At 49.8% G+C, this 12932-nt stretch overlaps 1 protein-coding gene across 1 annotated transcript in view; it reads left to right on the top strand.

Moving 5' to 3' along the window:
- Positions 1-12932, top strand: part of MYH9 (myosin heavy chain 9) — a 90150-nt gene that overhangs the window by 19880 nt on the left and 57338 nt on the right. The window contains exon 2 of the mRNA XM_080659421.1: positions 11264-11615. Coding sequence (XP_080515547.1) covers positions 11283-11615 — 333 coding nt within the window. The 5' untranslated portion in view covers positions 11264-11282. The remainder of the gene's footprint in view (positions 1-11263; positions 11616-12932) is intronic.

Below are 12932 nucleotides of genomic sequence, written 5' to 3'. Positions count from 1 at the left end.
ACCCAGCACTTGGAGCAGCTCACTTCATTTCAGCAAGTACTGACTGAGGACCCCCTCTATGCAGTACCCTGGGCTCAGTCAGCACCTGAGTAGGGAGCAGGGGACAGTCCCTGCCTTCAAGGAGGTCTAGGGACTACGGTGGGACAGGCAGAGAAGCAGTGGCTCTGGTAGAAGGCAGATTGCATTGTAGACTGCGGGGCGGGGGGTGGGGGGTGGGGGGGACAGAGATGAATAATATAGTAGGGTGTTAGGAAAGGCTGCCTAGGCCATCTGGGAGCAGAGACATCCTCCAGGAGCCATGGCTAGAAGGGAGGGTGTCTGGAGGTGACAAGAGAGGTGGGCTGGAAAGATTGTTGGGTTTTGAAGGCCACGGGCTGTCATTCTGAATGGGGCTGCCTTCAAGCTCTAATTGTTTTGTGCCCTGATTGATTAGTCAAGTGATTCGTTTATGAAGAAATAGTTTCTGTGCCCAAAGCCATGTATCTATGGCCCTGAGGACGGGGGTGGTATCTTAGTGGAGGAGACTCAGCTGGGCACTTTGGTCTGCGTGACACCTGATGCATGAGATCAATGGCGGGAGAGTTCCTGACCCTGAGCCAGGCTGTTTGGAGTAGTAGCTCAGACGGTGAAATCTGTGCCGCATTTGCCCCTCCTGTGGTGTTTAACCACTTTTCCCCTAGCCTCCTCACAGAACTCTTTCCTCCTGTCTTAGATAAAAAAGCCCCTCCTGGCTAATCCATGCTACTTTCCAACTGCTGGCCTTGCCCCCTTAAATTGAGGTCAGGGAGGGTGATCTTTTTAAAATACAAATCCAATGATGTCACCCTCCCTACCTCCCACCTCCTGAGGTGGCCTCTCCTTATCCCTAGAATAAAATCTACATTCCTCCGCATGGCTGATAAGATCCTGGGTAAGCTGCTGTGTCTATCCCCTCCAGCCTCATCTTCAGCTGCCCCCCCCCCGCCCCCGCCCGTCACCCAACCCCCCATTCCTTACACATATAGGGGGAGGGGAATCTATGCACAAAATTCTGGTGTCATTTTTGATGCTCTGGGTTCGTTGGGTGCAGGGCAAAAGTCAGAATGACCGCAGGCCTCGCCTTCTTCCGTCAGGCAAATACGAGCATTTCTCATGTTCCCTGGGACTCTCAGGAGTTCTGGGAAGTCTTTCCATGGGTCTCGGAGGAGGGAAGGGCAAAGGGGGTGGGTTGGGGGTTCTGGTGCTAAATTCCTCTCTGCCCCATCTCTGGTCTGGTTTTCTTATCTGCTAAGCATCAGCACAGGCTGGGGTTGGAATACTGCTAAGGGAAACAAGTCCCAGCTTCTTCTGTAAGCAAACAACATTCCTGAGGTTGGGAGGGAGGGGGCCCTCTGCAGCCCTCCCAGTCCTCAGCAGCCCCTGGTCCTCCCCCCTTCATAGTTTGGGGAGGATGAGCATCTTAAGGGGAACTGCTGTAAGGTTGGCCCTGGGTGCAGAGTGGCTGACCCCTCCCTGTAGATAACTGTTTTAATAGCCCTGCTGCTTATACAGGAGGCTCCTGTACGTCTCTTTCCTAGTTGGAGCCCGATAGCAGCATCTGAGTGCTGTGCAGGGCCGCACAGCTGGGCAATACCAAGCCACACTCAAATCCAACTCTTCTGCTGCTGGCCTCACGCACATCCCACCAGACCTGCATTTCTCAGGTCAGCATCGAGAAAGTTTCCTGCAGAATGTTCCTGGGCCCTACGCCTGACGGACAGAGTGAAGCGGGCTTCCTTGCTGCAGGCTTCTCAGAACTGCTGTGTGCATGTGACTCTGCAGGAGGCTGTGGGTGTCAGCGGGCTCAACCTTCCTGGGCCATGAAACCCTCTTTCCTCATGCAGAATCACTGTGTTTGGGAGTCACCGCACTGTGCCACGTTGTTCTCTGGACTGATGTCACCTGGAGAGTCACCAAACTTGTAGAAACTTTTCATAGGCCCCAGGTGTCCTTCTAGGAACGATTAAGGCTAATTAGGTCAGGAGGACACGAGACAGGAGTTGGGAGGGGAGTTCCTTTTATTAAGTGTTGGATTCTTTGCTGGGAACTTGAGTTACAACCCCTTTGGTGGTAGGCATTTTTTCTTATTCTAGAGCGAGGAGATTCTTGAGGTATTAACAGCTCTGAGATCATAGGAATTGCGAGCAGGAGATTCAGACCCAAGTACGTCTGACTCCAAACTCAACCCCATTGCATTCTCTTACTGTGCATTATAAATACCTGTTTGGGATTTGAAGAATCGCTGCTCCACATGGCAGTGGTTTTTCCAAGTTCTGTCACTCTCTTTTGAGTTGGCACCAAAGATTGATGCCTATAGCACTTGCTCAGTATTTCACCAGAAGCGGCAGGAGGGCAGCCTGAGGCCTTCCCATGGGTCCCAGACGCCTGCCCGCTAGCCTATGCCAGCTGAGGTCCTATGTGGGTGTGTCTGGTGGTAGATGGTAGCGCCTCCACATTGGTCACTCAGGGGACACTAGAAATTTCCAGAAAACTGAGATGGTTTATTCAACCTTATGAAAAGTTTCTTGGGGACCAAGAAATAATTTTCACTCCTGTATCTCTTTGTGGATTGAAAGCTCTAATGCTTTATTCCCCTTCTTGTTTTGAGGTTATAAAAAAATTAGCCCATTAAAAAAATTAGTCCATAAATGGCTTGGGCTTTGTAACAGAGTAGGTGGCTGTGACCTGTACGTGCTTTCACCTTGGGTCAGCTCTCCAAACCCTCTGGCCCTCTGTACAGCTCAAGGGGATTTTCCAGCTTCTAACAAACCTTCCCCACCACTCCTTCCTCATTTTTGCCTTGTTCCTCATGCATTCATTCAGGAAACTTTAACCGAGCCCTGCTCTGGGTCAGGCATTGTGCTAGACATCTGAAATAAAAATGAACGAGACCGCTCCTGTCCTCAGATAAAACTGCAAATAATGAGTGTGGGGCGCAGAGTGGGAGGGACACAAAGAGGAGGGAAGTGTTTTTGCAGCAAACAGGGAGGGCCTTCGAGAGGAGAGCATTTGAACTGAGGCTTGAGAAAGGGTTCCTGGTGCAGAGGACATACCAGCTTCTTCCCAGTCCTGTAGGATGTGAACAGGAATGGATTAAGTGGCAGAGAAGGGCAGAGGAAGAGGAAGGGCTGGGAGCATTGGAGGAGATTTATAGGCAGAGTCACAAAGGGCCTTCTCACCATGCAAGGATGGTTAGATTTTGTCCTGGAGATATAAAGCCATTCAACTGTTTTTGAACTGGTGGGGATAGCAATAAAATAGGAATTAGCATGAATAGAAATGGAGCTGCCAAGTCATCCTGTAGGCAACGTGGGGGATGGATTTGAAGGGCGTGGAAGCCTCAGGGGAAGGGCAGTAAGGAGGCAGCTGTGCAGCTTAGAAAGGAGGGGCTGTGGGCCTGGACCAGAGCTGGGCACTAGCGATGGAGTTGGCAGAGCACTTCTCATCCTCCAGGGCAGGGGTCCTCAAACTATGGCCCGCGGGCCACATGTGGCCCGCCGAGGACATTTATTCGGCCCGCTGGGTGCCGCTGCCTGTCCTGCTTAGCAGCCGACTCGTCCCGGGCCCGCAGTGCGCATAGGAATTTGTTCATAGTTTTTTTTAAAACTATAGTCCGGCCCTTCAACAGTCTGAGGGACAGTGAACTGGCCCCCTGTTTAAAAAGTTTGAGGACCCCTGCTCCAGGGAGATGTTTACAGTGATGGTCTTGGGTGACCAGGTGACCAGTCTTTCTTAGCGATGGAGACCCAGAAGAGAGTGCAGGTTGGGGCAGAGGGGGGTGAGGGGAGTTCAGGTATGATGGTGCTTGTGGGTCCTCCAGGATGGAGACACCCGTCTGGTCGGTGCACAAGGTCTGGGAGGAAAGTTCTGGGTGGGAAAGACTCATCTAGGTATCATCCCTGGAATTAACACTGTTTTGCCAAAACCATTAAAAAATAGCCTTTGATGGCATTCCCAGGATGGTGGGATGAGCTGATACAGATGGGAGCAACCCCTCCCCCTCCCGCAGTGTGGCCGCTGCCTGTCTGTCTTTCATTAGTCACCTGGACCTCCTGATGCTGATGAACTCTGCTTATGAGTCACTGTCTGAACTACTGTGTCAGAGGTTCTGGAGACTCAGGCCCTGCCTGGGGAGGCACATCTGCCTCATTTGCCTGATTATTTTTTAAAACATTGGGCATTTAGGAGTCTTTACTTTATAGTCCAGTAGTGGGTTCTGGGCAGATCCCTTAAAATTCAAGGGACAGTCACTCCTTGGTAACGGTGTCGTCCATGATGGTCATTGTTTGGGCCCCGGGAATCATTTTACTCTGAGGACTTCTCTGTTTTAAAGAGATTGGACTTGTGCAGTTCACTGTCGGGAGAGTCTTTACAAAGCTGAGGTCTGGCTTCTGTTTAGCATTTGCTCATACTAACCCGTTACATCAGTGGTTCTCAACTGGGGGTGATTTTGCCGCCCCTCTTCCCGAATTACCACCTTCGGCAATGTCTGGAGACACTTTTGGTTGGTATATCCGGGGATGGGGTGCTATGCTGATTAGTGAGTACAGGCCAGAGGTGCTGCTAACTACCCTACCCTGCACAGGACCGTCCTTCACAACAAAGACTTACTTGGCCCGAAATGGTCACAGTGCTGAGGTCGAGAAACCCTGCCTTACCTGATCGCGTCCTTTTACGGTTCGTGAAAAATGGCACCTTCTTCTCCCTTGGCCTGGGATCCTTTTCTACCATCCCCCACCCACATCAACGTTCCACCCCTCTTCCAGAACCCAGCTTAAATGTCATCTCCATGAACTCTCCCTCGAGCTTCCACGTTTTCCATTCAATTACCCCTTTCTCTCTGTTCCCACGGCAAGCTGCTGGCTCCTGTCTTCCTGCAGAGTCCTGTGGTGTAGAGCTGGTTGTTGACACGGTCTCCCCTCTGCAGTGGCTGTTCCACAAAGACAAGTGTCCTGTCTCATTGTCACCTGTGCTCAGTGTTGAATTAACAGCCTTGTGAGGTAGAGAGGGCGACATGAAATGTTATCTGCATTTACAGTGCTCCAGAGAGGTGGCACGTGCCCAAGGTCACAAGCAGGTACTTCTTAATCCGGATGGCATCTATCTGTTGGGCGCCCATCATGCTTGTTGTTGGGTGCAGCGGTTAACAGGACAGAAAACCCAAGAGCTTGCTCTGTCCACTCTAAATAAAGCCCCAGATTGGCACTTCAGCGATATGTGTCATCCAGTACATTATAAACTCCTTGGGTGTCCTTTATACCTTTGTCACAATACTTTTGCACATAGATCCTCAGTATGATTTGGTTGACTGAGTTAAATCTAATGGGTTTGAAATTTTCTTTATTATTTCAGTAGCTGCTTTTATAGAACCTTCCTTAATAGTTTATTTAACTCAAAAGCAATGGCTGGCTTGGCCCATGTGGTTAAGCATGGACCTATGAATCAGGAGGTCATGGTTCGATTTCCGGTCAAGGCACATGCACGGGTTTCGGACTCGATCCACAGTAGGGGGCGTGCAGGAAGCAGCTTGATGTTTCCTCTTTCTCCCCTTCCCCTCCTCTCTGAAATTAATTAAAAAAAAAAAGCAATGGCTGTAAGGAGAAAGAGAAGGGGCATATTCACCTGTGCTCCCTGGGATGGGGGCAGGATGAAGAACAATCAGAGGAGCTGTTCCCATCCATCACTGATAAAGCTGGAAAAGGGCTCCAGGGTCTGGGGTGAAGCTGTTTGGGTCTCTAGTCTGGAACCTTGGTTCAGAGAACTTAAATGGCTCGCCCAAGGCCATGCCCCACATCCTCTTACATTTTGCTCAGCGACTTAGAAGTGTGAAAAGTCTCTTGTACAAACCAGCAAAAAGAGAATATGGGTTTTGCAGCTTTAAATTGGCAAATTGATGTCTGTTTTGCTGGTTTGCTTAACCAGGGGTTCTCAGTGGAACCTGAGTGGAAACTGAGCAGAGCATTGGAGCTGAATGGGTCTGAGTGTGAACCTGGGTTTTGGGACCTGTCTGAGCCTCATTTCCCTCACCTGTAAAATGAATATGACAATATATACCTTATAAAATGATTGCCAGACTTGAGTGAGAAAACAGAGAGCTTATTAGCAGGCCCTCCGTGCTTGGTAACTTTGATGAGTTGGGCTGCCTTAAAAGCTCCAAGCCTAGAATTGGCCCATGGAAGGCTTTACATAATCCTAGTTGTCTAGGAATGGAAATGCTCAGTCTTTGGACCAACGATTTGTCCTGGTAGAATAAATTCTGTCTTTAAGGGCTAGTGGTTTCTTTTCCAGACAAGCACACAAATAAGTAAAAAGAGAACCCGAGGGAGGGAGGGTGGGATGAGGGGATTCTTTGGGAAAACAGGAAGGAGTAAAAGGTCCAAGTAGATGTTTTGCGGGGGGGGGGGGGGGGTGGGGGGGAGGGGGCAGCAGAGAAGGGGAGAAGGCAAATAATCGAGGAATTACATTTTGGGTTGAAAGCAGAGGTTTTTGGTTAACCTATTTACTTTCAGTTTCATCATTTCCTGAGCGTCCTAATTTAGCCTCTGGTTGTGTCCTCTCGATTATGGCCTAAAAAGGCAACTACTTGGGTTTCTTGGAGTTGGACTGGCACCCACAGGAAGCCGCATGGGAAGGGCCTGGAAGGGCCTGCCTCAGCCTGATCTGATCTGCAATGGGAGAGAGCGGCCTTCTTTCTCCTTAACTCCTTGCTGGCTGGCCAAGCCCCCCCAACCCCTCCCTGTTCCCAGGGCTTCCTGAGGGCCCCTAATCTGAGCCACCAAGGTCTTTCCTGCAGACTGTTTTCTAAGTGCTGGTGTGGCTGCTGCTCCAGTGGCTGTGCTCACCCATCAACCCCTTTTGATAACATTTTGATAACACATCTCAGGGCAAACATTTTGATAACACATCTCAGGCCCTAAAAATGTCCATATTATTTTGACCCAGTAATTCTGGCAATTTATCTCAAGATGGTCCACTATATAAGAGGAAAAAATCTAGTAGGTAGTGAGTTATTAAAAATCACTTTGGAATATTATGTAACCATTAAAAGTGGCTTTGGAGTTAGGAGTCCAGGGTTTGAGTTTTGGCTCCCCCAGCCCTGTGACTGAATGCAGGTACTTTCCCCTTGGAGCCTGTGCATCGTCACCTGTAAAATGAAACATTTTGATAAAAATGATCAGCAAGCAGACTGTGGCCCTCTGGGGAAATGGTCACAGGAAGTAGGGAAAATACCAAATGTGAATTTCACTCTTTGCCTAAGGTAGTTAAAAATCAAGTGTTTCTGTGAACCAGGACTAGAAGGGACCATTAATAAGAGAGAGAGAGAGAGAGAGAGAGAGAGAGAGAGAGAGAGAGAGAGAGGGAAAACTGATTTATTAAAAAAAAGAGAGAGAGAAAACTCATTTTTGGGGGGAGAGGGTCAGGAATTTAGGGAGATATTTTTTCTTTTATTTTGAAAACCTTTATATTACATTCCGTTTGTTTTAATTTCAAAGTGACTCTGTAGCAGGGTCCCAGGATGGGGCGGGAAAGTGGCTGCATGCTGGCTGCTGCATTGAGTAGACTGCCTCCTTGTACCCTTTCTCTGGTGCCCCTCATTCCCGTTCTAACACCCCTTGACGGTGGTGGCTTACTCCACCTGTATCCTTAGAGGTGAGTGGTAACTTGTCTGCATCCCCGCTTCCCCACTTGGCACACAGACTCAGCAGCTGCTGGGGGGGCCCCTCTTTACCGTACACAGGTGGAGCTCAGCGGCAGCCCTGTGGCCTCCGAATCCTTGAATGTGATGTTCCTGTCCGGGCTGGGTGGGAGGGCTTTAACTGCAACCCCACTGTTTATCGTGACCTCTGTGGTCCTCCCCACCAGTCCAGCCCGTCTATTGATCTTGGCACTGCTGCTCCCCCGCGTCATTCCAGCAGAATTGCTGAAACCAGATAGCTCTGTCCTTGGCCTGGCTCAGCAGGGCCCAGCCGTGTTTAATGAAAAGTTCTGCCCAGAGAGAGGCACTGAGGCGAGTGGGCACTCCTCAAGCCCACCATCCGTGGGTGCCTTGGCACCACAGCCCTCTGTGTTGGTCCAGCTCTGAGGAAAGGCAGTGGGTCTCCCTCTGTTACAGGAACTGTGGCTTGGCCCCCAGGTCTCTGATAGGTATTGGAGGTAGACAGTGCTGGCCTGTAACTGCCCCTTCCCCCCTTCTGAGGCCTGAAGGTCGGGTCGAACGACCAGCCCAGGGCGGTGGGTTGGATGGATTTTCTCCGTCAGCACAGACCCACCAATGAAAGGGCCGGGCAGTCTACCCGATTTCCAGGGTAGGCCGAGTGCCCAGGCCTGCAGCCTGAAGGGAACCCAGGTGCTGCTGTGATGCCAGGCCTCCAGATAGGTTCTTTGCTGTTGGCCCCACCGGGGGTGGTGTTGCTGGGATGAAATGGAGTTTGATGAGGGCCAGAGTCATTTGGCCATGACTGATGGGCTGTTGGGGCAGTTCGAAGGCCAGGGGAGTGAGAATATTGAGTTTTAATGTGCTCAGCTTTTTTTATTTTTTTAATCCCGGAGGATATTTTTCCCATTGCTTTTTAGAGCCAGTTGAAGGGAAGGCGGGGAGGGGAAAGAGATTGGTTGCCTCCTGCATGAGCCCCAACCAGGCTGGGGATCGAACCTGCAACCAGGTACAGTGCCCCTGACTGGGAATTGAACCATGACCCTTCAGTGGGTAGGTCGATGCTCCAACCACCGAGCACACCAGCCAGGGCTGGGTTCTGCTTTTGACAGGCCACATGGTCCACACCAGGAAGGCTCATTCTCAGCCTCCCTGCCCGCTTGCTCAGTAAATATTTGTTGAATGCTGTGGAATGCCTACCTCTGCATTCCCCATGTCCCACTCAGCTTATCAACAGTTTCAGCCCAGCTTCAGCGCCAGCCTGACTTTTTGTTTTGTGAGACCCCAGGCACAAGTGTGCCGGGAATAGCCCAGGCCTGGGGGCCAGGAAATTCTGGGTTAGGATCCTGCGTCATAACTGGGCTGGGAGACTGGACAAATGACTTGCTGTCTCTGAGCCTGTTTCCTTATTTATAAATTGGGGGTAATAAAAGCTCTTTTCCAGGGTGATTGATGGTTAAGTGAGGTTGGGAATAAACAGAACTTGATGTTGGTAGTATCTACATACTTAATGACGGTCCCTTTCCCTCCTTCTCTTGGAGGGATCTTGTAAAGGGTGTGGTATATCCTCAGGTTTCACTGGGCTGGGTCAGTGAACTCTTAACCAGCAGCAGATTTAGGATTTAGGGGGGACAAGGTTCAGGTGACTCCCTTTTTGCATCTTGATGGGAGATTGTCTTACCTTTTATGGGTTTGAAGTTTGCAAAAAGATTGAGAACCAGTAACCTGTGAGACCCTGTGCTTGGCAATCATTGCAAGTTCCTGAGCAGGACAGTGACACAATGGGGACACTGGTTTGGGGATCCCGGGTACTGAGACTTTGGAGAGGCCAACTGGCCCGTGGTCAGATAAACAGCGCACAGGCAGATGACAGCTGGTATTTATGCTGGCCGAGAGAAGCCTTCGATTGCTCGAATGGACTGGCCAGTGTGGAAGCAAGGACAGCTGGAAGTAAGCTGCCACCTGCCTAGACCCCAGACCCACAGGGGAGATTAGGGCTGGCCAGGTGGTTTATAGCTGTTCTGTTCATGCCTTGTTTGCTGCTGCCTGACCCTGGGCCCTGCCTTCTCTTGGGGGTTGGTCCTTGCAGGTGGATGGCGCCCCTGGTCCCAGAGAGGGGCTTCCAGGGTTTGCTTGTGCTGAGAATGTAAACCAAGCCACCAGCTGGGGGAGCTGGGGAGGCTGCCAGGCTCTGCTCCCTGGACTTGCCTTCCCTCCTGTGGGGGGAACCCGCAGATTTCCTGGAAAACAGCCCCTCCTGAAGTGAGTCCAGGGGAGCCCCTTCGCCTTGATCTGGAAACCATTTAATGAGCCCAGATAAGAAGGCCTGGGCAGCCCAGACTTTTCCTTTTGTTTTCTGCCTCCCAACCCTCCAGCTTCCTTGGCATCCAAGTCCCTTTTGGAATCTGGAAGATGAAAGCCTGTGTGACTCTGGGTTTGGATCTGGCGTCCTCCTGGCTTCCTGTGCCTGGGCTGGGGACCTTGATCTCGTCAGGGAAAAGCCTGCCTGTGTTGTGAGCAGGCAGTGGGCTTCTGGGTGGTTCCTCCGGTGGCATGGCTGGCTGTTGATCAGGGTTTCTGAGTCCTGCTTTTGGTTCACTCAGAGCAGCTGTTCTCTGAGCTGATCCGAGCCTGAGCCTTTGAATAGGAAGCTGTTCTGTGGTTGCACTGTGCAAAGGCCACAGGACCAGGAGTCTGGAGTCCTTCCTGGGTGACTCTGCACAACCCCCTTGCCTCCGGGAGCTTTTGTTTCCTCATCTGTAAAATGGGATAATAACACGTACCTTACCAATCTTACAGGGTTATTATGACAAGGATCTTTCCAGATAGCAAAATATATGTGAAAGCATTTTATGAACAATAAAACCACACAGGTGTAAGGGATTATTATTTCATCATCTTTATTTTGCAAATGAGTTTCAAAATAAGCAAACGCACACGTGCTTACGCTCTTCTGGCCCTTAATTGTGAGGGTTGCCTTTGCACACTGGTGCCCCAGAAAGGGAAACACTGACTTCTTTTCTTCTCGCCTTATTTCTTTGGGCTTTATTATCAAGATGGAATTAAAATGTATTGGCAACATATTGGTGTTTTGTTTTCTTTTGGTTGACTCTGTGAAATAAGAGAAAGTTTTTAAAACTGGAAACTTCCAGCATGTGTAATTGTAGTCAATTGCCCATGTTTTGGCTAATTAGGAACCTGTTTTTGTTGGAAGTTCTCTTAAATTGTGGTCATTTTCCTGCCTTTGTAGGCATGGCAGAGTGACTATAACTGCATCTGTCTTTGAGACTCTTAGTGCTCGTCATGTGACATAATAGTTGTTTATAGATGAGTTGATTGTGTATCGATCCTAGAATATACCTTACTATTAATTTCTTACAGCATCCCTGATATTACCTTGTTTTCTCAGCAATATACATCTTTCTCCCAAAAGTAGAAGCAAGGAAATTTTGGCAAATTGTGCAGCCTGGTTATGTAGAGTTTTACCGCACTATAATGCTATCTAGTTTGCAAAGATAAGAGGTGCATGTTAGCGATTCTTGTGTGGCTAATGTAGTTATATCTAACATTTGTCCTTTTTCTCTCCCTTAGGTCCTGGCTGTAAGTCACCATGGCGCAGCAAGCTGCTGATAAGTATCTCTATGTGGATAAAAACTTCATCAATAACCCCTTGGCCCAGGCTGACTGGGCTGCCAAGAAGCTGGTATGGGTGCCTTCTGACAAGAGTGGCTTTGAGCCTGCCAGCCTCAAGGAAGAGGTGGGCGATGAGGCCATTGTGGAGCTGGTGGAGAATGGGAAGAAGGTGAAGGTGAACAAGGATGACATCCAGAAGATGAACCCGCCCAAGTTCTCCAAGGTGGAGGACATGGCGGAGCTCACGTGCCTCAACGAAGCCTCGGTGCTGCACAACCTCAAGGAGCGTTACTACTCAGGGCTCATCTATGTAAGTGGGCCTGGCTCTGAGGCAGGGGGCTCCGGGTGTGTCCCCCTCCTCAGATTCTGGGCGCTGGCTCTCTGGGAGAGAAGGGGGCTTGAAGGAATGCTGGGGTGACATCCTTGAACTTCAGTATCTGAACATCCTAATGGAATGTTCTCATAGCATGACTTTTATCTCTTCTCTCTATAGCCAAAACCACAACAGGAAGCCTGGTGTAGGTCGGTGTAGGGAGAATGTGACATGTGTGAGGTATGCTCACGCACTGGCCTTGGTGGAGATAGGAAGGGCCAGTGTGATCAGTTCCTTCTCAAGGAGGGAAATGCGTGCCCTGGTTTCCCACTTGTTCCTCTTGCACCACCTGGTCCCCTCCTGCCTCCCCCCTCACATCAGTCAGTGTGGCTTGCTTCCCTAAGGAGTGTGCTTTGAGCAGAGAGGCAAGCTACCAAGAGGCAGGCTTGGATTCCTAGTTTATCCAACTCTTTAGGCTGGTCCCATGCCAGGCCTACAGAGCGGAGAACAGCATGTACAAAGGCCCACAGCATCCAAAAAACAGGGCAGTCTTTTCTCTTTCCTCCAGCCAGCAGGGTTACCTTTGCAGAACGGCAGCTCATCACCCCTGTAGAAAATGTCAAGAGATGAGCATTTACCCATTTCCTTGGTAACACGCTCCAAGCTCTTATGGTCCTAGGGTCACAAAGTTCTTTCTCAGATCCATCCCAATCTTTTCTGTTCAGTTTAGAGATATTTCCTTCTGGTTTTGTCTCCAGTAGGGAAGAAATATCTGGTTCTTATTATTCCTAAAATAGCTCTTTATTTAATTATGCTGTTGTATTCACCTTGGCCTTCTTGGCCTTGGAGCTGAATAAAACAGTTCTCAACCTTTATTTTTGAATTGGAGGAAGAAAACATTTAGATCATTACAAGCTTCTCATTTTATAGTTGGGAAAACTAAGTCTCAGCCTGAGGGGTTTGCCCATGATCAGGTGTCTCATAAAGGAGACCCTGGGCTCATCCTGTTACAGGGCGGGTGAGAGACTCCCAAAGAGCCAGCCATTTTCTTTTCTGTACAATTTCACGGTGACTTCTTTTTTTTTTTTTTTTTTAATATATTTTATTGATTTTTTACAGAGAGGAAGGGAGAGGGGTAGAGAGTCAGAAACATCGATGAGAGAGTAACATCGATTAGCTGCCTCCTGCACACCCCCCACTGGGGGTGTGCCTGCAACCAAGGTACATGCCCTTGACCGGAATCGAACCTGGGACCTTTCAGTCCTCAGGCCGACGCTCTATCCACTGAGCCAAACCGGCCAGGGCTTCACGGTG

This window comes from Plecotus auritus (assembly GCF_963455305.1).
Source record: "Plecotus auritus genome assembly, chromosome: 3".
Lineage (NCBI taxonomy): Eukaryota > Metazoa > Chordata > Mammalia > Chiroptera > Vespertilionidae > Plecotus > Plecotus auritus.
The sequence above is the reverse complement of the archived record's forward strand: the minus strand, read 5'-3'. Positions and strand labels throughout refer to the sequence as shown.